The 24,515-nt window shown below is 34.3% G+C and overlaps 1 protein-coding gene across 2 annotated transcripts; it reads left to right on the top strand.

Annotated features, from left to right (window-relative positions):
• The first annotated feature begins 1,116 nt into the window (after positions 1 to 1,116).
• On the top strand, positions 1,117 to 10,577 carry LOC107847377 (integrin-linked protein kinase 1). Of its 2 annotated transcripts, XM_016691583.2 has the most exons (12): positions 1,117 to 1,900; positions 3,272 to 3,346; positions 3,422 to 3,526; positions 4,286 to 4,371; positions 5,787 to 5,907; positions 6,189 to 6,268; positions 6,402 to 6,464; positions 6,574 to 6,692; positions 7,020 to 7,105; positions 7,268 to 7,389; positions 8,015 to 8,146; positions 10,163 to 10,577. In XM_016691583.2, exons 1-12 carry the CDS (start codon positions 1,487 to 1,489, stop codon positions 10,167 to 10,169), a joined length of 1,410 nt encoding a protein of 469 aa, XP_016547069.1. In that variant the 5' UTR covers positions 1,117 to 1,486; the 3' UTR covers positions 10,170 to 10,577. The 2 variants fall into 2 exon arrangements, with proteins under 2 accessions (XP_016547069.1, XP_016547078.1); XM_016691592.2 differs by lacking the exon at positions 10,163 to 10,577 and having other exon boundaries at positions 8,015 to 8,150.
• The last annotated feature ends 13,938 nt before the right edge of the window (positions 10,578 to 24,515 follow it).

Genomic DNA, 24,515 nt, shown 5'->3' with positions numbered 1-24,515 from the left:
CTAAATTTAAAAGAATATATTAAAGAAGGGGAATAATATATAAAAATTCATATTTCATAAATTAGAAGTATCATACAAAAGAAGTACTAATATTACAAAAAGTGAAAATATTCAATTAATACAAGCATTAAAAGCTATTTTGCGGCTACACAAAGGTAATTTTGGAATAAGGGAGAATTTTGAGGGACAAAAATGTCTTTTAATTGGTCAAACTACAATGGCTTAAAAGCCCCAAAAAAAAAAAATAAGTTGGAATTGGAGTTTTTAGTTTTTAGCTTATAAAAAACAATTTTCGGCTTTTTTAAAGCAATTTTGAAACTTGCCAAACACTCGTAAAAGTAAAAAGTGGCTTTTAAGCCATTTTGACCAACGTATAATCTTATCCAAACACCATATAAGAACTAATTAAGGTTGCCACATAATTTTTTTGATATAATTATTGTAAAATTCGGTTATAGTGACTTTTGTGATGGTTGGGGTAAAGTTAAATGACTTTTGTGTAATGAATAAAAGAAAAGTGATTTTTGCGTAATAGATATAAAGTTAAGTGACCATGGATAAAATGAATGAAAGAAAAATGACTTTTGCATAATAGATACAAAGTTAAGTGACCATGAATAAAATTTACTCAATGAAAGATCACTGAAACTTTAGATGCCTGTCGATGAGTTCAGTCTATATATATTGATTGATTGATGTCTAGTTGGTAATGAAATTCGATAAGTGGAAAAGTTTTCAGGTTTGTAGTGATCATGAATAAAATTTACTCAGTGAAAGATCGCAGAAACTTTAGATGTCTGTCGATGAGTTCAGCCTATATATATTGATTGATTGATGTCTAGTTGGTAATGAAATCCGATAAATGGAAAAGTTTTCATGTTTGCAATAGCCAATAATGACCTTTGATAAGCAGCAATGTAGTATTGATTGATTTAGGAGAGAATAGAAAGACCATCAAATTTATTGATATTATTATTTAAAATCAAGTGTAAAACACATTGTAATTAACCAGCTAACTACTAATAGTTGCAATAATATAAAGTGACACGCGTCTTTTGTTTATTAATTGTAATTGAGTGTAAATATTTTTGATACGGATAAGCTTTTACCTACGGTATTACAAGAAAACAAAATGAAAGAAAAAAGGGAAAATAAGTGGACTATTCTCCCAAAACACATCAGTATCATAACGTATTTTCCGGGAATCTGTGTGGATGTTTGTACCTGAAAGCATTTTCATTTCATAATATCCCGTTCATTTCCTCCAGATTGTAACGCACTTTTCTTTCTTTCTTTCTTTCTCTGAGAAATTTATTCTCAATTCTCTACTTTCAATTCCTTTACAACAAATCCTCCTAGATTTCATAATCCCACATATACATTTTTTTTTTTAAACATGTTTTGGCATTTCTTCTCATGATGATGATGAAATTATTATAATTGTGTTATTGAAATATAGAGGTGAAAAGTTGTTATAAACGGTTAAATGGATCTAAAAAACCGTCTAACACGAGGAATATCTCGACAATTCTCAACAGGATCATTGAGAATGAGCGGTAAATTCAGTTTCAAAAGACAAAACTCAATGGATCCAAGGAATAACAATATGAGATTTAGCTTTGGTAGGCAATCATCGCTCGATCCAATACGTAGATGTCCATCATTCGAAAATGCTGTACCGGATAATTTGGATTCGACGATGCAGCTATTGTTCATGGCATGTCAAGGTGATGTGAATGGAGTTAAGGAACTGTTGGATGAAGATGTTGATGTTAATAGTATTGATTTAGATGGAAGGACTGCTTTGCATATTGCTGCTTGTGAAGGACATGTAGAGGTTGCTAAGCTTTTGTTGTGTAGGAAGGCTAATATTGATGCCCGTGATCGATGGGGAAGCACGGTAATTTTTTTGCTTTTGCAATTTTTTTGGCTCATAAACTGTACTGCCTGAATTTATCTGACATAATTTGGATTTGGATGGTCAAGAAGTTTAATTTTGACTTTGAATTCAGGTGCGGAAGGGGAGGCTTGACTTAACGGGTAAAATTGCCACCATGTTACCTCCAGATCTTGTTCAAGCCGTGGAAACAGTCTCTTGTAGAAATGCAGGGCAAGACTGTGTAAAATTGACATTTGTGATCCGGTCCTTCCCTGATCCCGCACATAGCAAGGGCTGTCCTTTTTAATTCGGGCTCGGAAACTTCAAATTTTTAAATTAAATTTACTCCTTCATATTTGGAAATTAATTATAAAGTAATGTAAGTCATAGTAATTGAAAATATAAAATATTTAGAATATACATGAAAAAAGTCACGGTCAAAGACAGGGGCGGATCTATGTATTGGGTTGGGGGTGCCACGGCACCCGTAGTCTCGATTGAAACTCTATATTTACATGTGTATATCTGTAGATATTGTACACGAATTTAGTATAAATATTAACTGTGGCACCCAAAGTAACAGAGGGGCTTGTTGCACCAATGTCTAGAGGTCGCAATTTGCTGCTTGGGGACCCAAGTTCGAATCTGCTGGAGGAGATTTTATTTTTTTTAAACTATAAAATGTGCAACTAAGAAAAGACCTAGCCATACCAAAAAGGCAGTGCCTTACATTGTTTAAAAGGCAGTTTACAAATTTAAACATAGATTTCCTCTATGGATAATGTCATAGATTTCCTCTATGGATAATGAGACCACTTCCGCAAAATGTTGCATACGTTACTATTTATCCTGGCACTCGGAGCTTCAAAATCCTGGATCCGCCTCTGGTCAAAGAAGAATTGTTCGAATCTCAAAATCCAAAAAGTAACACGACTTAAAGGAGTATATGTATGATGTATTGTGTTTGGTATGACTGAAAAATGTTATTGAATCTAATCTCTGAATTGTATTAATATGTTTTGTGAAAGTATCCTCCTCACTTATTGCTGTAGGGCATATTTACAGTTGTTATTCTTGTCACTTGTTTCAATCAGCATTTGCACCCCAATGAACCTCGAATTATGATAAATTTTTCTTATTGATATATGCTATTATTCTCTTTGATATGTTATAATTCCTTGATAATTGATGAAATTTAAGAGCATGTAATATGGTGAAATCGTAATTCTAAACTTCAGCGAGTCTAACTTGAGATCAAAAAATGAAGACTTAAGAATTTACAGACTGTGTATCTCCTTAATTTTCTAATTTTATTTATCTTTTTGCATTTGGACAATACTATTTTTATGAGGGTTCAGGTGCATCCCTTGAACTTCCTTATTATTATGCCAGGCTGCAGCTGATGCGAAATACTATGGAAATAATGAAGTTTACAATATCTTAAAGGCCCGAGGGGCCAAAGTCCCGGTAAGTGGGAAGATAATTTTCTGGTTAAAGATAGCCTTATGATATTATGGTGCTGAGTATTTGTCACATTGCTAGAAACTCAGAAACACACCAATGACTGTAGCAAATCCTCGAGAAGTTCCAGAATATGAACTAAATCCACTGGAGCTTCAAATCCGGAAAAGGGATGGAATATCAAAGGTAAGGACTTTCTTTTATTTCAAAATAAGCATAGGGATGTTTCAATTTTTAGAAATGATGAAAGCGTTAAAATGCAATTTACCGTATGCCAGTATAAGCAAATTTTGGTACACTTTGTAGAACCTATATTCAATGATACAAACCTTTTGGCCTGACCAAATTCTATTGAGTCTGAATCATAGTGATCACACTTATTAAAGAATGACTCTGGTTATCAAATGATTGAACAACCGGGAGCAATTTATTTACTATACTACTATAAACTAAACTTGAAATGTATGGTGCTCCGATGTTTCTACAGAAAAAATTAAGTACCGCTACTATTCTTTGGTCCATATCTATCCAGAATCAGGAGATCATCTTACTACATATTTATCTGAAATCAGATTTAGTTCTCCACTTGAACTTGTGATGGTTAAGTGAGTAATTTGTTGTAACTCTAAAATTTTAGGTATACTTCTAAATTTTCAGCTTGCTGGGTTGGTGAAACATCTTAATTCAATTATGTCATCAACTATAGTTCATTTGGCAGCGAGTTAAGATTAATAAAAATCAACATTACCTCATAGGAAACCTAACCTCAAATTTTGAACGTTTGCAAACTTTTGAACATTTCATTTCCTGCTTTGCTTTCTGAAGTAAGCTACAAGACGTCTGCATTGGCTTGCCTCTCCTCGTACAATTTGTGCTTGATTTTGCATAGCTAATTTTTCAATCTTCTCTTAACCACTTTGTTGCAACTTCTTTGCCTTTCAACAGGGTTCGTATCAAGTTGCTAAATGGAATGGGACAAAAGTTTCTGTCAAGATACTTGACAAGGATAGTTATGCAGACCCTGAAGCTATGTAAGTTGTTAACTTATTTTCTGTTGATCTCCTGATTCACAACCATAGGGCACATTTCTATTATTGGATTTGGAAATATGCTTACCGAAGAGACATGCATATTTTGGACTTCAGCTAGTAACCATGTTGCCTGATTTTCTGTGGCTAGAAAAGGTTTGTCATGATACACTAATCTGGATATTAATTAGTTGTGCAGCTTTGGCAGATGATTATACCGGATTGGGTTGTCTTGTCAGGTGTTCAAACCATTATTTTCTTCACTTTCACTTGGGGGACATTTCATGTATCCCTTGTGTACTAGTTTGCTTGTTATGTAGGTGAAGCTCAGGCAGTTTATACTAATTTTGAGGCTCATCGTTTGGAGGAATCAGGCTGAGATAACTAAGAAAATTTCCTAGTGTTAGTCAACAAGTTACTTTCCTAACAAAAGAAATCAGGATCTATTGGAGCGCGTTCATGTTTGATTAAGTAGGGTGTTCCAGTAAGTTGGGTTCTGTTATATCATAGTCTTATGAGCAGCTTGATGACATCATTATGTGTGCTCACATCCACAGTTGACTTTTATTTGCAGATTGATAAATAGTTCTTGCTTTTATTTCTTAAGATAGATTGTGAACATGGTATTGGGATGGCTCTGTAAGGTGCTTTTGTCAAGTTACCATAAGAAAACCAGATCCCTAAAGCTGCTGGAAATACATTTAGCAAAAATTTTAACGTGTATTTCCTTCTGATCAACGAGTCACACTGCTTCATGTGAATAGTATACTTCAACAGTCTTTATCCATGAATATGATCCTTTGAGCATTAAAAGTGGATAGAAAGATGAAATTAGGTAAAATATTTTTAGATTCATATGTTTCCAAGATTCTGGCAGATTGAGTTGATGGATCTGGATCTTTGATTTGTAGTAATATGGAATAAGTTGAGGATCACAGATGGTCCTTCCCGAGGCCTTTTTGTTAGGCATTTTTGCAATTTCATACTAACATTTCTCTGAAACAGGAATTTTGTACGCACAATTGTATAAGCTTCTTTGTAATTTTCTGCTTCCTAGTTAAGGAGACCATTCCTCTACCTTGGTTTGTCGCATAATACATAATAAGTCGATGCTCTCATTTCATCTAACGTTTCTTTGAATTCCAAAGTTAGGATGCATAAAGCATAGCTTCTTTTCCTTTTTGTTAACACTAGCTGTCAGCGTTCTTTGAAAGAAAAACTGATAGCTCTTTCCTTTTTCTAGTGCCTTTCTGAATCAAGAGAAACTTATAATATTCATTCTTATGTGATCTCCACAAGTTTTGGCTCAGACATTGAAATGTTCAGGGGACATGCTTAATTGTCAAATCATATCGTTCAGTTAATTGTTTCTATTCTTGATGTTAAAATCACCTTAATTCCATTACCTTTGCATGCAGTAACACTTTCAAACATGAATTAACTTTGTTGGAAAAAGTACGGCATCCTAATGTGGTTCAGTTTGTTGGAGCTGTTACTCAAAATATGCCAATGATGATAGTAATAGAGCATCATCCAAGTGTAAGCTTTCTCTATTTCTCTATTTTACCCTGCTCCCCACAGAAAAATCCCTTCTTCACTCTATCCGCCTACACACTATATTGTCAATATTGTATGTTAATTATGCATACATTAATATTGGGAAATATTCAATCAGCTCTTACATCAAGAGTACATCCAATTTTGTGCTTTGAGTTTTCTCCTGATGTATTTTCATTCTTATAGATTTTATGCGCTCTACTTCTTGTTTCTTGGCTTAGCTGTCCGATAGGTATGTGCATTCATGTTTGTGGACTTTTCAGGGTGACCTGGGTAGCTATCTTCAGAAGAAGGGACGTCTATCTCCTTCTAAGGTTTTAAGATTTGCTCTGGATATTGCCAGGCAAGTCTGATCTCTTTCATATGTACTGAAAAAAATCTCTATTGGTACATCTGAGATGTTTTATTTTCATGCTGATAAGATATTCTAATTTCGTTGGTTGTATCCTATTTCCGTCGTATGATCTTATTTTCAGGGGCATGAATTATCTTCATGAATGTAAACCGGACCCAATCATCCATTGTCTTTTAATGCCAAAGTAAGAAAACTAAATGCTTTATGATTCTTATATATTAAGTACCCATTTTCAGTATACTCGTGTCAAATATCTACTTCTTTTAATGTTTGTAATTTTTGTAAGGTGCCAGAAATATTTTGCTGGACAATGGTGGTCTGTTGAAAATTGCAGGATTTGGTTTGATTAGATTGTCAAACATTTCACCTGACAAAGCAAAGTCGCTGCAACCTGAAGCTGTTGACCGTGCAAGTAAGTATTTAAATTTGAGCTCATACTGTTAAATAACAATACTCCTTATAAAAGGCAGAAAAAAAGCCTTCCAGGTCGATACTAGTGTCCACCTAAGTTGTGCTGACTCTTTACTTTCGATGTTGTACACATGTCGGTTTCTCCAATAATACACTACTTTTGGAGAATCCGATATGCACCTGTTGACATTTTTGAATAGTCAAGCAATGCAGGTGTCAACTTTTAAAACTTCAGGTGATGGACTTAAATGTATTTTAATTTCATGACAGGAGAAATTGTAACTACGATAACTGTTGCCTGTTGCATTCTCTTTCTTGTTACTTGTAGGTACCTATATAGCACCTGAGATTTATAATGACGAAATATTTGATAGAAGTGTGGATGTATATTCTTTTGGAGTTTTACTTTATGAGGTACAGATTCAATTTCAGAAAGTTTAACTTATGGCTGCCTTTCGTTTTGCTACATAATTCTTTTAGGTAATTGTAGTCTTCCTCAAATATTCTAGAGCTCTTATCTTTTTCAGTATTTGATTTAGTTTACTGTTGAATTTTGGTTAACTTTGTTGGGTTTAGATGATGGAAGGATGCCAACCTTTTCATCCCAAGTCCCCTGAAGAGGCTGCTAGATTGATGTGCAAAGAGGATAAAAGACCATCATTCAAGTCAAAATCTAAGTATCCACCGGACCTTAGAGAGTAAGCCCACCTGTTCGCTTTTATTTTCAATACTTGGACGCAATCTGGTCTTTTGCCGTTCCTATGCAGTTATAGCAACATCACATACTGAATATAGGAGACATTCCATGTCATACTCCAAATCATTCTGATGGATATGACTTTCTTGTGAAAGGATTGAGCAAAGGATTTTTGTTTGTTGTTTTCAAAAGTAATGTGTGTTTTGCTTTAGCTTCTGCTATCTGGCTGCTTAGTCCAGTTTTATTTGTTGTCATTTGACTTTGAACTTGCATTCTCCGATTTGATGTTCTTTTCCTACCAGAGCTCATTGAAGATCCTGGACATTTTTAAGTGGATGATGATTTATTTTCCTGTTTCCATCTATCTGATGATAAATATCCACCTTTACAGTGTGCAACTGCGCATTACCTTATTTTAGATTTCCTTATATTTTAGTAATCTTAAGGAGTATGACAAGATGATTTTGCAATATATTATACCAGTCCTAAAGAATATAACAAAATGATTTTGCGCCATTCATCTGGCAAGGCTTTGTCTCTCTAAAATATTTTTGTTGATCTTATTGCTTTAGGATTAGTTCAGTGGTGATGTCATGTTTCTTTTACAATCTTTGCTGAATGTCTAGGTTGATTGAAGAATGTTGGCATCCGGATTCTTTTATACGGCCAACATTTTCGGAGATCATTGTGCGCATGAATAGAATTGTTGCAAACTGCTCAAAGCATGGATGGTTGAAAGATACTCTAAAGCTTCCCTGGTAATGCTTCCATTGCATGATTTTGCATATTTTGGATCCTTTTTCCGCTGTTTACAGTGTTCAAAAGGTCCTTGAACCAAACAGAGAAGATTCAACACAGTAGATAACTTTCCCAAAAACTGGAATTGCTTCTCCATGGTATTTCAAGCAATAAATTTTTATATTCTCATGCAAAAATTTTAGCTGAAATTTATTATCTGTTTGGGTAGTTGAAATGCATGATCATCTCATTTAAAAGATGAAGCTGTTAGACACAGCACACGTAGATTTCCTTAATTATGTCTCCAACACGCCCGGTCATGTGCTGCCTTGATTCTTCTTCATGGGCCAAGCATGTAGAATTTTTTCTTTTTTAATAATGGATGACTGGAAGACTCGAATTCAATACCTTTGTCTCCACTCGAAACTATGCTGAACGCTTCAAAATACCCCCAAAGATAACTTACGCACATGTGAAAGATTCAGCAATAGTTGCAAGGAAGAAATCTAGCTAAGTAGAGAGAGGACATAGGAGGCTTTGATCCTAGAAATCTTATTTCTATGTTACTTTGATTATAAATCCAATTTAAATATGAAATAAAGAAAGTAACAAGTATTAACTTCAAATTAATCTGGTACTACTAATCGTAGTTTAATTTCAACATTACCTCTCTTAAACCAAGATCTTCAAATTTGAGCATGCGATACATAATATAAGGTTTTGTAGAAGTCTAGTACCTTAGACTCTCCGCTAATTTCCTAAAATATGTAGCATCAACAAAGTTGTCGTTCCATGCTTAATCAATTTCAATTGCTCATCGATAGGGGTCAATAAGAATCCAGTCAAAATATCATAAGCATATTTTTTATTCTACTTGGTATGCTTTTGACAACTAGGCTTGCCTTAAAGCAATTTTCATTCCAGTTGATTTGTATTTGGTCTTGTAAATTTGTTTTGACTCCATTTGGCCTTTTTGTAGGTGGTAGAGTAGTGTCGTTGGCAAACAATTTGTTATCATCTCAACACATATAATCTCAGAAAATGGCTCGAAATTGATTGCATTTTCAATATCCTATGTACTTCTATAGTGGTTCTGGACCTTGATCAATCAACTATTTCTGCCACTATGAAAAACTTTTTCTTGACGAACTCAACTGCTTTCTTTGGCTTGTTCATCTTGACCTTCAAACATTTCTTTCTTGTCAAACACCAACCTCTTTTGGAAAGGAACAAATCTTAACCAAATCATCCATTTTAGTCATCCCATGAATTATTGACACACCAATTTGGATATTGGTTGAGTTCTGTTTGCATTCAGTGGCATCTATACCATGACAAAAATTTACCTCTATCTGTGCTTCTTTAATTTCTCCTCCACCTCTGAATTCTGCACCCCTTGATTATTTGATGTTCTCTTTTTCTTTAAGTTGATCATTATTTGCTTGCTTTCCCCCACTGCCTCGTGTGTTAATTCAAGGACATTTCATGTGTCGCTAATTCACTTTCTAGATTGTCTAGTCTCAAGGTGCTAAAATCCTTGGTGACTTAAGCACTGTCTTCTTGGAGTGGGACTTTATACTTACAGACTGCAATATCCTTTCAACAACTTTGACTTCCTTTAATACTCTTTGGATCATGACAAATGATTAAGGATCCAAAATTCCTTAAGAGGGTATCACGGAGGCTTTGCTACGAAGTTAAAGTTTGTGATCATCTCGTCAAAAATTTTACTCTATTTGAGAGAGTTCACATTTACATTTTTAATTATGTCTCCACCATAATAATCATCTTACTTTATCAAATTAATCACTGTATCAAATCAAGCATACCAGTTCTGTATAGAAGTAATGCCAAAATGACAATTTAGCTGAACAACTTCAAACTTAATGTTTAGCTCACTTTTTTCACATTCATCTTGTTTACATTTCTTTTCCATTCTTAGTTTGTGCATTGCCTTCTGACGAGACCATAAAAATAGACGACAACATTGGTTTTCCATCATAGGGACCATACCTTAGATGAATTTCTTGGTGCAGGTTATAGAGTGCAACAAACTACATCGACCTTGGACAAAGCTAAGATCCGGTGAAGAACATTGACACAAGATTCTTGTGACTATTCGATATAATGTGGATATGTGGCAGATTATGATATCATACTAAGCCTTATGCTGTCTTTGCAAGAATGGTCGATCGTGTTGTTGGACCAAATAAAGGAAGAAAGAAGGGAGTGAGTCTGTAGGTAAGAATTCAAACTTCAGATCCAGTGCTTCTCTATTTTTGAGTAAGCTGGAACTCTGATTTTATCAATCTCTTGAGCTTCTTTCTTTGTCTATTTATAAGCTTTCACCAGACCAACTTGTATCTTGCTGTATAAGGAAAGAGGAAGGATAATATACATTATTTTTCTTGTTTGATTTGTTAAGCGAACTATCGAGAATTCATTCTGCAACTATTGTATAAATGTATTTCCTGCACTTCTGCTACCTACGCAGAGAAAACCAAAAAAGTGAGCGATCTGACTTTTACCACCGAGTTCAACTTCACATGTGCAATACATGTATAACTTTGTATATGAAATGCATGATAATATATGTCGAAAAATAAGAAAAGTAAGAAGAAGAGAAGAAAAAGCATATTGTATTTCAGTGTTTACACCCAATATACAATATAATTTTGTATAATGTTGTCTACAGAAACTGGATTTCATCTTCAACTTCGTTTTTGAACTGGAATGATTCTGAATGCCAACATTTATCTAACTCAATCACCCTAGCATTCTACATTCTAGTTACTACAAGTTTTTAAGCGTTTTTTAATTTTATGTGTGGTTTCACTGTTTGTCATAACTGCAATTTTGGGGTGGGGAAGTTAAAAAGCTTACTCATAGATATAGCAAAATGAGTTCATTAAAATATTTTAATGACATGTTCAACTCTGTTTGAGGTAAAAATTGAGCCTCATCGCTGGATATACTTGACACAGAGAAGCACGATTTGAGATAAAACCCATGAACAAAATGAGAACCTATATTGGTCACAAAATTAGATGAGATGACTCAATAGTGTGTAACTTTGACTTTTTTATCTTCATAAGAAAAAGTTTTAGTGCTGTTTTTTTTTAATGCATAATACAAGTACATTTTTGTACCTCTACTTCTTAAATCTTTTTAACCTTTTCACTCTTATTTGTCTCTCAACTTCTATTTTATTTTTTACAAATTTTTTTTACCTTAACTTTTGTTTCTTTTCTTGTATTAATTCATTTGTCTCAACTTTTATTTTTTTCTTTTTTCCTTTTTTTTCTCAAACATTATTTATTTCTTCATTTCTCTCCTTTTTTTAAAATTCATTGGTCTCAATCTTTATTTTTTATTTTGTTTTATTTTTTATCATTTCTCATTTTTTCTTTTTCATTTTTCTCAAATTTTATTTTTATTTTTTTCTTCTCATATTTTTTTTTTCTTCAATCTTTTTTTTTTCTTTTGTTATTTATTCCTCTCTTTTTTCTTAACCTTTATTTATTTTTATTTTTTTTCCCTTTTTTCTCAATCTTTTTTGTTTTAATTTCTCAATTTTGTTTGTTCTCTTTTTCTCTCTCAATTTCTATTATATTTTGCTAATAAATAAAAAGTTGGATAATCCGCAAAGGAATCTTCTTTTTTCGACATTAAAATAAATTTAAGGACATGACTTGTTGTTAGGAAGTCTTTTGGGATAAGTCTTGCCTCTAAGGCAAAAAATTATAGACAACAACAACAACAACAACAACAACAACAACAAACCCAGTGTATTCCCACACAGTGGAGTCTGGGAGGGTAAGATGTACGCAGTCCATACCACTACCTCCGGAGAAGTAGAAAGGCTGTTTTCGATAGACCCTTGACTCAAGACAAGGAATAATAAACAAATCCATAATAAAGCATAGGACAAGATGACAAGACATAAATACGCCACCCTCAAGGAAAAATAAACAAGGAATATTAAAGAAATTCTTAATAAAGCCTGCAACACGTTGACCTAACAAGAATAATACACCTATCAAGTAATGTCCTACCCCAACGACCCAAACTGGCACTAGCCTTCTATCTTAATTCGCGTCCTCCAGATCTTCCAATCTAGGGTCATGTCCTCAGTGAGCTATAACTGCTTCATATCTCGCCTGATTACCTCTCTCCAATATTTCTTCGGTCTACTTCTATCCCGCCTGAAATCATTCAATGCTAGCCTCTCATACTTACGAATCGGGGCATCCGTGTCTCTTCTCATCACGTGATCGAACCATTTCAATAGGATTTCCTGCATCTTGTCCTCCACCGAAGCCACTCCAACCTTTTCCCGAATAGTCTCATTCCGAACTCTATTACCCCTAGTAAGCCCACATATCCAACGTAACATCCGCATTTTCGCCACCCTCAATTTTTGAATATGAGAGTTCTTGACTGGCCAATACTCTGCTCCATACAACATGACCAGATGAACTGCCACCCTATAGAATTTGCCTTTAAGCTTGGGCGGCACCTTCTTATCACATAACACCCCTAAGGCGAGCTTCCACTTCATCCATCCCACCCCAATACGGTGGGAGACATCCTCGTCAATCTCACCATTCCCCTAAAGGTAAAAAATTATATAACAACTCATAAATCAAGAAATAATGTGGCAGTGTCAAGTTTTGCTTGTGGAGCATAACTTATTATTTGAAAATCCTTGAGTTGAGTCTTGCTTCTAAGGAAAGAGTTATAGAAAATCTCATGAATCAAGAAACAATATGGTAGTGTCAACACTTGTCCATTGGGCATAACTTGTTATTTTGGGAGGTTCTTGGGCTAAGTCTTGTCTTAGAGGCAAGACTAATAGAGCATCACATAAATCAAGACACAATATGATAGTGCCAACTCTTGTTCATGGGGCGTAACTTGTCGGCTAAATCTTGCCTCTAAGGCAAGAGTTATAGAATATCTCATAAATCAAGACACAATGTGGTAGTGTCAACTCTTGTCCATGGGGTGTAACTTGTTGTTTGAAAGTCCTTGGAATAATTCGTGCCTCTAAAACAAGAGTTATAGAACATCTCATAAATCAAGACATAATGTGGTAGTGTCAACTCTTACCTATGGGGCATAACTTCTTGTTTAAAAATCCTTGATTTATAAAACATATCATAAATTAAGACACAATGTTATAGTGTCAAATCTTGCCCATGAAGTGTAACTTATTGTTTAGAAGTCCTTGGGCTAAGTCTTGCCTCTAAGGTAAGAGTTATGACACATCTCATAAATCAAAACATAATGTGATAGTGTCAACTCTTGCCCATGTGACATAATTGTTTGTTTGAAAATCCTTAGGTTAAGTCTTGCCTTTAAGGCAAGAGTTATAAAATATCTCATAAATTAAAACACGATGTGGTAATGACAACTCTTACTCATACGGCACAACTTGTTGCTTGATAGCCCTTGGTCTAAGTCTTGCCTCTAAGGGAAGAATTATAAAGCATCTTATAAATCAATACACAATGTCGTGGTAACAACTCTTTCCCATGGGGCATAACTTGTTGTTTGATTGTAACGACCCAAAATCACCTTCCAGGATGTCACATGGTGCTCAAGGCTACAAGTAGCCCCAAGCTAAATCTTTGAGCCTATTACTACATATAATAACTCAATTCGAGATGAAATAAACAAAACACTGGTACTGTCATATCAAATAATAGGAAATACGAAGAAAATACTCAGTCCAAACGACCACAAAACTGGAAATCTCAACATACTAACAATCTAATAACTAGTCTGACAAAGCCTCTACTACTCCATGAACTAGAGATCCATTAGAACAGGTCCCCAACTGACTCAAACTGAATTGAAAGCAATAACAAATCTACTAAAATACAAAAATGTTTGAAGATAGATCCTCGAACCATGAGGAATCACCACTGTAGAGATATAGACAAAGGTACTCGAAAATCACTGACGAGGCTGGGACTGAGTACCTAAACCTACATTATAAAACAATGTAGCACATAGACATATATGTGGATCAGCACTTGGGAATGTACTAAGTATATGGGGGTGTATGCATTTACAGAAAGCAATATCCATACTCTTTAATCAAATCATGCATGCAAATATGAATGACTCACATAGCTTGAATACGTCTACAATATAAAGCTCATAAATCAAATAGAATGAAGCATGTAAAACAAATCTCGTGAGTCATTATACTTTAGCTTTAAAATCTAAACTCTTCTCTTATTCTCATTACTCGAAGAATAAAGAAAGCTTTTAACAATACTTTCAAACTCATGCATATATCTCATGGAGAGTAAAACTTCTTTAATTCTCAAGAACTTAGAACTCTTTTAAACTCAAGACACTTGGAACTCGGAATTCTATAACTCTTACTAGTAGAGAAAACTACTTTCTTCTTGGAAAAGTTTTACTTCAAGAAACTATTTTGAAAATCTTACTATTAGGGAAAATCACTTATCTCAAAGCTTTAGGGAAGATATTCTATCTCAAGGGAAAGTACTTTAGGGAGGTTCTCTTAACCGACATAAACCATTCGAGCTACATGGATTCCAACGTCTTTCCCTCATAAGAAAGAAATCTCATGTTGGGGAGAGGCATCATACTCTTGCCAGGGAGTATAACCTTAACTCAGTGATCACTTATCTCAGCCTCGGGCCTATAAATTTCAATCCTACGGTGGCACGTAGTTCTGGGGTATGAAACCATAGTAACTTACCCAACTCGATGCTAAATACTACTCTCTTTAGTTAGCTACGCTCATCTCATGGAAATCCACTTTAAAAATAATCTCGTGGTTCATAAAGAACCTAACTATAAAATCTATAATCTCACGTAGTAAAGTGGATTTCAAGGCTACTATGACCATTAAGGTTAAAACTTTCTTAATGATCTCAAAATACTCAAATCAAAGGTGCTTCTAGCAAAAAAGTTCATAAAAACTGAAATCTCAAGTAGGGTTAGTGACCCATAATCAAATCTGAAGTTAAGACTCGTCAAAATGCATACTAGATGTCATAAGTATGCACAAACCATACAGAAATCTGGAATGTTTAGCAATTTGCCTTAAAATCTCAACATACTCATATATTTCAATTTCTAGAGCACTGAAACCATTAAATTCTCAAGGAATAATACTATAGGGTATAAACCTAGCTTCAATTTCTTAGGAAAATATGTAAAATCATGCTATTTGACTTTCAATTCATGGGAAACATCAAAAGCTTGCAACCAATAGCAATGGGTGAAAAATCCTAATTCAATTTCATGTAAAATCTCATAAATTGTAGAAAAATTATAGTTTAAAATAAGTCTTTGGGCACAAGGGTAAAAAGATTACCCTTGTTCAAAACCTCATATACCTTAGATTATAACTTAGATAAACAAACTTGCTTGAGACTCTTCTCCTTACTCTTGAGAGAGGGTTCTTGAAGCCTTTTACTTGGGGAACTCAAATCTCAACTTAATTTGTAGAATCTATGGTGAGTTCTTGAATTTATTGGAGAAGGGTTTTGGATTTGCTCTTGAGGGAGAAACTCTAGCTCTTGGATGTTTTGGGAGATAAAGAGGCTATCTACTTTGTTGTGAATATATCAGGGTATTAAAAGGAAAAAAACCCAAAAGATCCTTTTAAAAATGACTTAAAATTATTGAACGAGATTTGCGATGGTCGGAGTGATGGTCCATTTCTAGTCTGATGGTCCATCTCATGTTGGTCAGAAAAAGGCCACATTGCCTTAGTTATGACGGTTCTAGCAATGGTCCGTCGCTAGCTTGACGGTCCGTCATCTTGGCCGTCGCACTTGGGCTAGAAGAGGGAGTCACTGCCTTGGTTGTGATGGTCTGGGCGACGGTCCATCGCAAACTCGACGGTGTCCGTCAACCTGTCCTTCGCACTTGGGCGGTTCCGACAACTCTCAGTAAAAGGGCCATAACTTCTCACTCCGATACCGAATTTGAACGAAATTGGTATCGTTGGAAAGCTAATTCAATTCTCTATATGAAAAAAAAGTTGATATTATGGAAATTCTACATGGTTTAAAATATTTCTCACTTGGAAAATCAGCCCTTATATTGATGATCCTTGGGCTGAGTCATACCTCTAAGAAAAGAGTTATAGAGCATTTCATAAGTAAAAAACACAATGTGTTGGTGTTGACTCTTGCCTAATGTACGTAACTTGTTTGAAAATTCTTGGGATAAGCCATGCCCATAAGGCCAGAGTTGTAGAACATCTCATAAATGAAGACATGACATGAAAGTGTCAACTCTTTCCCATGGGGCATAATTTTTTGTTTGAAAGTCCTTGACTAAGTCTTGCCTATAAGGCAAGAGTTGTAGAACATCGTATAAATGAAGACATAAAATGGTAGTATTAACTCTTTCCCGCGGGGCATAATTTATTGTTTGAAGAACATCTTATAAATGGAGACACAACGTGGTAGTATCAAATTTTTCCTTTGGGACATAATTTATTATTTGAAATCTTGCCGATAAGGCAAGAGTTGTAGAACATCTCATTAATAAAAACATAATATGGTAGAGTCACCTCTTTCCCGTGGGGCATAATTTGTTGTTTGAAAGTCCTTACATACCTCTAAGGTAAGAGTTATAGAACATCTCATAAATCAAACCACAATGTGATAGTATCAACTCTTGTCCATGAAACGTAACTTTTTGATTAAAAGTCATGTCTTTACCTCTACGAAGTGGTAGGGTCAACTTTTGCTCATGGGACGTAACTTGATTGGAAGAAATCGAAGAAAAGAAAAAACAAAAATTGCAAAAAAAAAAAAAAGAAAATGAAGAAAAATATTTTAAAAAAATAAATAATAAAGAAAATTAAGAAAATATAGAAGTTGAGGGAAGAAAAAAAATACAGATTGAGAAAAAATAAAAAAGAGACAACAAAAATATGGATTGAGAAAAATTTAAAAATAAAAAAAATACAAAAAATAAAAATCAAAGAAAAATAAAAAGGAGAAAAAATTAAATAGGAGTTGAGAGGAGAAAAGGAAAAAAAGCAAGGGTTCAGAAAACTAAAAAGAAAAAAATCAAAGTAAAATAAAAGAAAAAGAATTAAGAAAAAATAGAAGTTGAGAGGAGAAAATAGTAAGGAATGAGAAAAACTAAAAAAAAGAGAGAGAGAAACAAAAAAAGATAAAAACTAAAGTAAAATAAAAAAGAGAAAAAAGTAAGGAGTTGTTGAGAAATATTTGAATTACTGAAGGACAAATAGGAAATTGTGCTATATAAAAAAACGAAGGGAGACAAATTTGTATGACCATTCTTATGAGGGACAAAAAAACAAAGCCACCAATTATAAGGGTCATTTATGTAGTTTACCCTATATTAGTTGGTTGTGCGTTGGGATTTTATAGGCCCTGAGGTCAATAATCTCTAGCATGTTAGGGATAGTCTTTCGACCTGGGCCTTAATGTCATCATAATTGATTGTTTAAGCTTATCCAAGGCATGAAGTATCATGATAACAAAGATGTCACTAAGTAGCCTAAAAGCCTGCATCGTCCTGTAGCCACATGATACTACTCAAGTGTTATTTAGTATAGCCTTTTCTCTTGGGCATATATTAGCCCTTTTATGTTATTGTTTAAAGGATTTTGTGTTATAAATGGACTCTTTCATGAGAGATAAAGGTATCTCTATCTTTCACTTGTAATAAGTAATGTTCAAGAGTTGAATATACGATCTTCTTTATTCTCAATTCTTGTTCTAGTTTTTTAACACTTAAGTTTTTTAATCTTTGCTAAAAATATCATACTTGCTTCATTTATTCCCATTACTCTGATTTAACCCAAAAAAGAGTTGATCTAAATTGATTCACTTGTCTTTAACCTTACTTGTACGAATCTAACTTTGTACCCATATGATTTTCTGGCAAACACGACCGTTCAAGTTTTGAGTTGATGATTGGTTCCACCTATACCTGTTGTAGAACCATTCTACTCCGGGCAGATGGTTCTTCTTCAAATAGCTGCTTCTTGACCTTTGCAAGTTTCTCTCCTCAAAGTCGTTTTTACTTGTGTTTGAATCGTAAGAAAGAATGCCCTTCCCAATTAGTTTTCCATGCTTGTTCCATGATGCTCTGAAATATTTCATGGTTAGTTCAGGAACCCAAGAATCTAAGTGGTTTTTTAATAAACTAGTTCTGATCCCGTAGAAATAAACAATGGGGCATGATTTGGACTTATTCTAGTGAGATATTCCACTTCAATGTGTTCAAAGCAATTAAAAATAGGTTGGAGCACTACTAAATATGCAATCTTCTGCGATTATCTCATTTTACCAGGCGAAAGAGCTTTCTTTGATTTCTATGTTAAAATGTTTAGATGAGTTTATGCATAAGAAAAGATCCTATACTTCTTGTGGTGAATTGGAAGACTCCTATCTTCTTCTCATCATTCATTACCTCATTAAAATATCCTCCCACTACCCATGGAAAAATCATATTACTTGCCAATTGATAAATATTATTCTAGATCTGAAGTTTTTCTCCTGCATCACACTTAGTATATACAAGAATGGTAACGTATGTAGATTTACCTTTTGTAAAAATATCTTTACAGTAACCTACCGAGTAGAATCCATAATAACATCTATCTTCATACTGTCATGAATAAAAATCAGATCTTACCATTACAATTATGTTGAGGGATTCACCACCACTAAGAGACCAGGTCCCTAATAGATAATAAATGACAGTAAAATCGGAATGCAAAGTAAATGCTTCAAGTAAATCAACAAAAATGATTTTTACGTGGAAACATTCTTTCTTAAAGGAGGAAAACTACAACCAGTCCTTACACGTTTTCTAAAGATCCACTATAATCAAAATCAATTTTGATTACACACTCTACATGGACTTACCTCTAAGTCCTAAGGATTGAAATAGCTCTATTACAAACCTTCGCAAGAAAACTCTGTCAAAACTCTCTCCAAGTTGACGAACTCTAGCCAACACTGCTTAGGTAACTCTACCTAAGAACAGCTCAAAACAAAGAGAAAACTTTACTCAGAACACTGAAGTACAACAATTTTAGGACATGACTCAAGAATAACAAAATCAAGAGCAATAAAAATTCCAAATCTTGAGCGAAAAGAATTTTTTATACCTCCACAAGAATTATTAGATTGCAAAACTATTGAATAATATTGCTTCCTTTTGTATACATAGGAGTGTAGAAATCTTGATAGAAATTTAATTGGAACAGGTGTCCATTTCGGTACACTGTGTACCTGCATAGTATTTGTGCTACAAGACAAAACAATCTAGAGTGCGACAACTGTCCTTCTGAAACTCATGTAGCGGACCTGGTCCTTTGAGAAACATGTAATCATCATCAAAACATGAAACAATAATTTCCCTCTTTTTGATGATGGCAAGTCATATTCAAAGAGCACTCAAATTTTGTTCACATTAGTACACTTACACCAGCATTCCCCCTATCAGCAACATCATCTAATCATTCTACATTCCTCTATCAATAACATCATGAATCTATTCCCTCTATCAATAGAAATCTTCATTATACATTATGAATCTATTCTCCCTATTAATAACACTCTTAATTATTACATTAGAGACCAGGTCCTCACTGATAGTTGCCATACCTGCCTTGTAGTGAATCACTTTTCCCTTTTTTGGCATCATAAAAAGTAAAGAAAGTAAACTAAGATAAATAATTTAGCACAATCAGGTTATCTTATGGCCACTGGGGAAACACTAACATGAATGAACAACTTTAAAAGAGAGACAGATGATAGACATAAAAATGAGTTCCATTAATAGAATAAATGAAATTAGTACCATACATTGAAATTTTTTAAAAAATATAAAATAACTGAACTGAGTAGTCATAGTAATAATCAAAGAAAACTGACAAAGGGATACTAATTAGACAATAAAAAAAAAGAAGGGAGAGGGGGGGGGGGGGCTTAGAAGGATGGAGGTTTGGGAGTGAGAGATTTGAGGAACATCTCCATTCTAGCACTTTCAGCAACATGAAAATTCAGAAGCTACTTGGTAAGGTCCTTCACTTCAATATTCAATTCTTTGACCTCCCCTGATAGTTTGGTGACCTGTGCCTTTAATTTTGCATTTCAACTTTCAGTGCTTCTGCAACACTAGGTCCCTTGAATATAGATATTGATTCCTTACTTTGAGATGTGTAATCTCAGCTTCCCTTGCAACCAATGCTATTCTCAATCCATCCACCTTCAAACTTAATTTCTCTTGGGTAGCAATTATCTCAGACACTTGGGACATAGTTCCTAGTTTGCCTTTAACACACTCATTTTCAACTAGAGTGTTTAGAGTGAACATCTATTTACCAGTCCTAGGTGTTTCCTTCTCACTAACAACTCCAAAATAATTGAACACTTTATCCATAAAATACCCATAGGGCATTCCATGTTTTTGTTTTTATAACATGTACAACTTTGTACATGTATTCAATCATCAAGGTTGGCAAACTTATGAGTTCAAACTTACTCAAGAACTCCATCATAAACTAATAAAATGTAGAAGCTACTATTCTCTTTTCTGACCTAGGTAGAAACACCTTATTCACAAATTCATACACCAACTGAAACTCTTCTTTCAATAACTTCTTTCTCACTTCTACTATAGAAGTTCCACCCAATTTAGAAGAATACTTCATGAAATCCACTGAGGGTTTCTATTTCTATACAGGCCTCACTCTAATGACAGGGATATCTAAGATCGTCCCTAGAGTTTCTTCATCTAACTTTATCTTTTTTCCTTGAACCAAGGAAGACAAGTTCATACCATCTTCAATAAATTTTATGGTGTAATAAAACTCTCTAACTTTTTTTTCAAACACAGAGGGGCCTGGTTCCCCTAAAGAGATGTAATCAGCCCTGGTGTCTAACATATTCCAAAAGTTCTACCATTACAGGTTGTTCAAGTATCCTTGAATCAAACACCCTTCCAAACAATGCCTTTTGAGTCTTCAGTATCTCATTCCTTTATTATCTTGACAAGGTATTTCCATCCTTTCCACCTTTCTTCTTTTTGAGCCATTTTCTAACTCTTCTTTTGTAACATTCTTTTTCATGGGACCAGGTCCCTTTGGCACTTTTCTTTTTATAGCAGTGTGTTTCTTTAGGGTAGCAGATTTTGGTTTGGTTTGAGAGGACTTGATACTCCTTTCTTTATGAACTTTCTTTTTTTATTCTATGTTGTTGCAACAACATCAAGATCAACTTCATCATCTCCTTCTCCCACATTAACTACCTTCACATTTTCTTCATCTACCATGGTCCGCTTTCTCAGCCTTCTTCTCTTAGTTATGGTTGTGATGTTAGATTTTATTACATCTCCTATTAATTTCTTTTCCACATTCCTAGTGATGTAAGTCTTAACCACTTTCTCAGGTTTATAAGATTTTTCCTTATCTTTGGTTTCTCTTTGCTTTTGCATTGCCCATCTCAAGGGCATATTATCATTCTCTTCCTCCTCATCCTCCAAAAAAGGCTACACAACTATGTTAGGAAGTTTAGTGTAAGCGGGTGTGAGTATCCCTCAAATAGATTTTCCTCCAACTTACCAATGTTCTTGTAAGACCCCTCAAAATTTCAATAATTTTATTTTTGGCCCTCCTATATTCGTAATGTCAATTTTTGACTTGGATTAGGATTAGGTATGTTGAAAGGGTTTTTGGGAACATTTTAGAACTTTTGAAAGGGGTTTGGGGTAATTTTGGGACCCCGGGGTAGTGAGGGTCTGTGATATTAGCATGACATAAAGGTTAGCCTCTAGAATAGGGGCGTGGCATGGAGACTACCCTCCGCGATATCGGTGTGCCACACCGCTGTGTTACAAATGCCTAGTTTTTATTTTTTTAACTTGGGGTGAGGGAATTTTGGTCTTTTTACTTCTTGTTTGACTTATAAACATAAAATAACCCTTTTTCTTCAATTTTAAAAGGTCTAAACCATTCTTTTTCCTCTCTTACTCTAAACTCAAGAAAGCTAAAGGGTTTTACAAGGGATTCACCATTCATGCTCTGAACTTCCAATTTACTTTAATTTCTTATGTATTTTAGGAATGTATCTCATTTCCTAACTTTAATTTTACATTATGACATTTATTTACTCATTATCCATGTGGTTAAATTGACGGGTTTGAAATTGGGTTGAGGGGCTTTGATTGATATTACTTGAATTACTTTTTTCATATTTTAAATTGATGACTTATGCTTTAAATTTATGTTTACTGGACTAAATGGATGAATTATTATGAAAAGTGAAGGGAAATGAGTAGTTTCAATTTCTTTGGACGAGCTTGGAGGAGAAGCTTTGTCAGCCATTTGAGTTCTAAGAAAGAGAATTTGAATATAAGGAAAGAAATTTTTAAGAAGAAGTGAGTGATTTCTCTATGAGGGTTTTAGAGTTAATTTAGGATAAAGTGAGTAAAAAGAGGGATTTGATTTTTGGTTTTAATGAAGTAAAAAGGTGCAACGTTCTAACTTAAAGGACATGGGATGTGTCTGGTCCCAATAGGCACATCCTTTCATTTTTAAGCAATTTGACAACTTTTAGATATGCGAAAAAACATGTTGCTTTTTCAGACAACCATTTTATGCAATTTTAAGAAAGGACACGCAAGGTACTAACCTGTGGGATGGGACCAGGTCCCTCCCTTGCTTGAAGGAATTTTATTTGATGTTTTTCTTATCTACTCTCCTTCAAGGGTTACTCACCATGCGTGTATACCTGTAGAAGGTATGGTACTAAGTTAGACCAAATTGCCCTTATTGAAATAAAGATACCTGCCTTCAATCATAGCCAAAATTTGAGAATTATCAAACCCAGCCTTATCTTATTCTTTACAAATTAATCCATGTGAAGAGCCTTTTCTAAGATGTCAACCAATTAGTTTTCAGTCTTAAAAAATTTCATACAGATAGCTCCCTTTTTAACATTGTCCCTCAAAAAATGATGTCTCACATCAATGTGCTTCTTTTTCTTATGCTGCATAGGGTTCTTTGCCATATTTAGAGCACTTGTATTATCACACATTAATGGAATAGTGTCAGTGACAATTCCAAAATCCTTCAGCTGTTATTTTATCCATAAAAATTGAGCACAATATGAAGTTGCAGTTACATATGTGGCTTCATCAGTAGATAAAACAATTGAATTTTTATTTTTAGAAACCCAAGAAATGAGAGATAAAAAGGGGAAATGAGACATTCTGGAGGTACTTTTTCTACCCACCAAGTACCCTGCATAATCAACATCAGTATATCCAACCTGTAGAACTGAACTGAGTTATATTATGAAGACTGAGACCGAAACTAAAACTATTGGAGGTAATCATCTAACTGACATTCCCTAAATAAGATAAGATAACTAAGCTAGAGTCCAATCTATAACCCCAATTGGAAGGGTATCAGTACCGTACCATGGGTAAAGACAAGCTGAAGAGTAACTCTTTACTAGTAGGTTCCCTAAATGAGAACAATGGTACCCTCTACTGGCAGGTAGAGCACCTCATCAACCCTCAATTGGCAGGTTTAATGTCTTAACCTATGCTAGCTACATATTTCTGGAATGCAAAGATTGCTTCTAAGGATCACACCCTCTATTGGAAGGTGAGCCCCTATCCTTGGGTTCACTCAGTGCTGAATCCTACTCCCAAGTGAAAGACACTGAACTATTATACTTGACTAAATTCACTAAGATTACTGAGTTTTCCTAAGTTTCATAATTGACTGAGTTCTGCAATGGACTGAGAGTACTACTGATCGTGACATGACTGATACTATTCTGTAACTGACACTGGCTCTAGGTAAACAACTAAATTATCTGGTATTAAATACCCCCAGGACTCGATAGCATGAAAATTAATTAAAAGCATAATCTTGAATAACATAACAATGTTCACTTGGTCATAATTCATTCATAGAGATATTCCATCAAGCACTTGTAATGTATTAACTTGAAAATGAATGGAGAATACATGTTAGCATGCTATAATGGCATTATTTTATTCTCATAGACAATTTATCAAACAATAAGAACCATACTTGGTTCATTAAATCATAAAAAATTAGAGTTAACATGGTTACAACAATCAACTTGCAAATTGAAGGGTTTATCATGAATACCATGTAATTCAACATATACTAGAATTAATTCTTGGGACTTATAATCTACATCATGGATTGAAACTCAAACAACATCATCAACATGAATTCAATCTAATTCAAATATGGGAATCATAAATCATACATCTTGTATTTTAAAAAGGATTCTTGGGCTCCATGGAAGGTAAGGATCCATGGATGAACATCGAACATACCTTAATTTGATGAGTTTT

The sequence above is a fragment of the Capsicum annuum genome, chromosome 1 (genome assembly GCF_002878395.1).
Source record: "Capsicum annuum cultivar UCD-10X-F1 chromosome 1, UCD10Xv1.1, whole genome shotgun sequence".
NCBI classification, from domain to species: domain Eukaryota; kingdom Viridiplantae; phylum Streptophyta; class Magnoliopsida; order Solanales; family Solanaceae; genus Capsicum; species Capsicum annuum.
The sequence above is the reverse complement of the archived record's forward strand: the minus strand, read 5'-3'. Positions and strand labels throughout refer to the sequence as shown.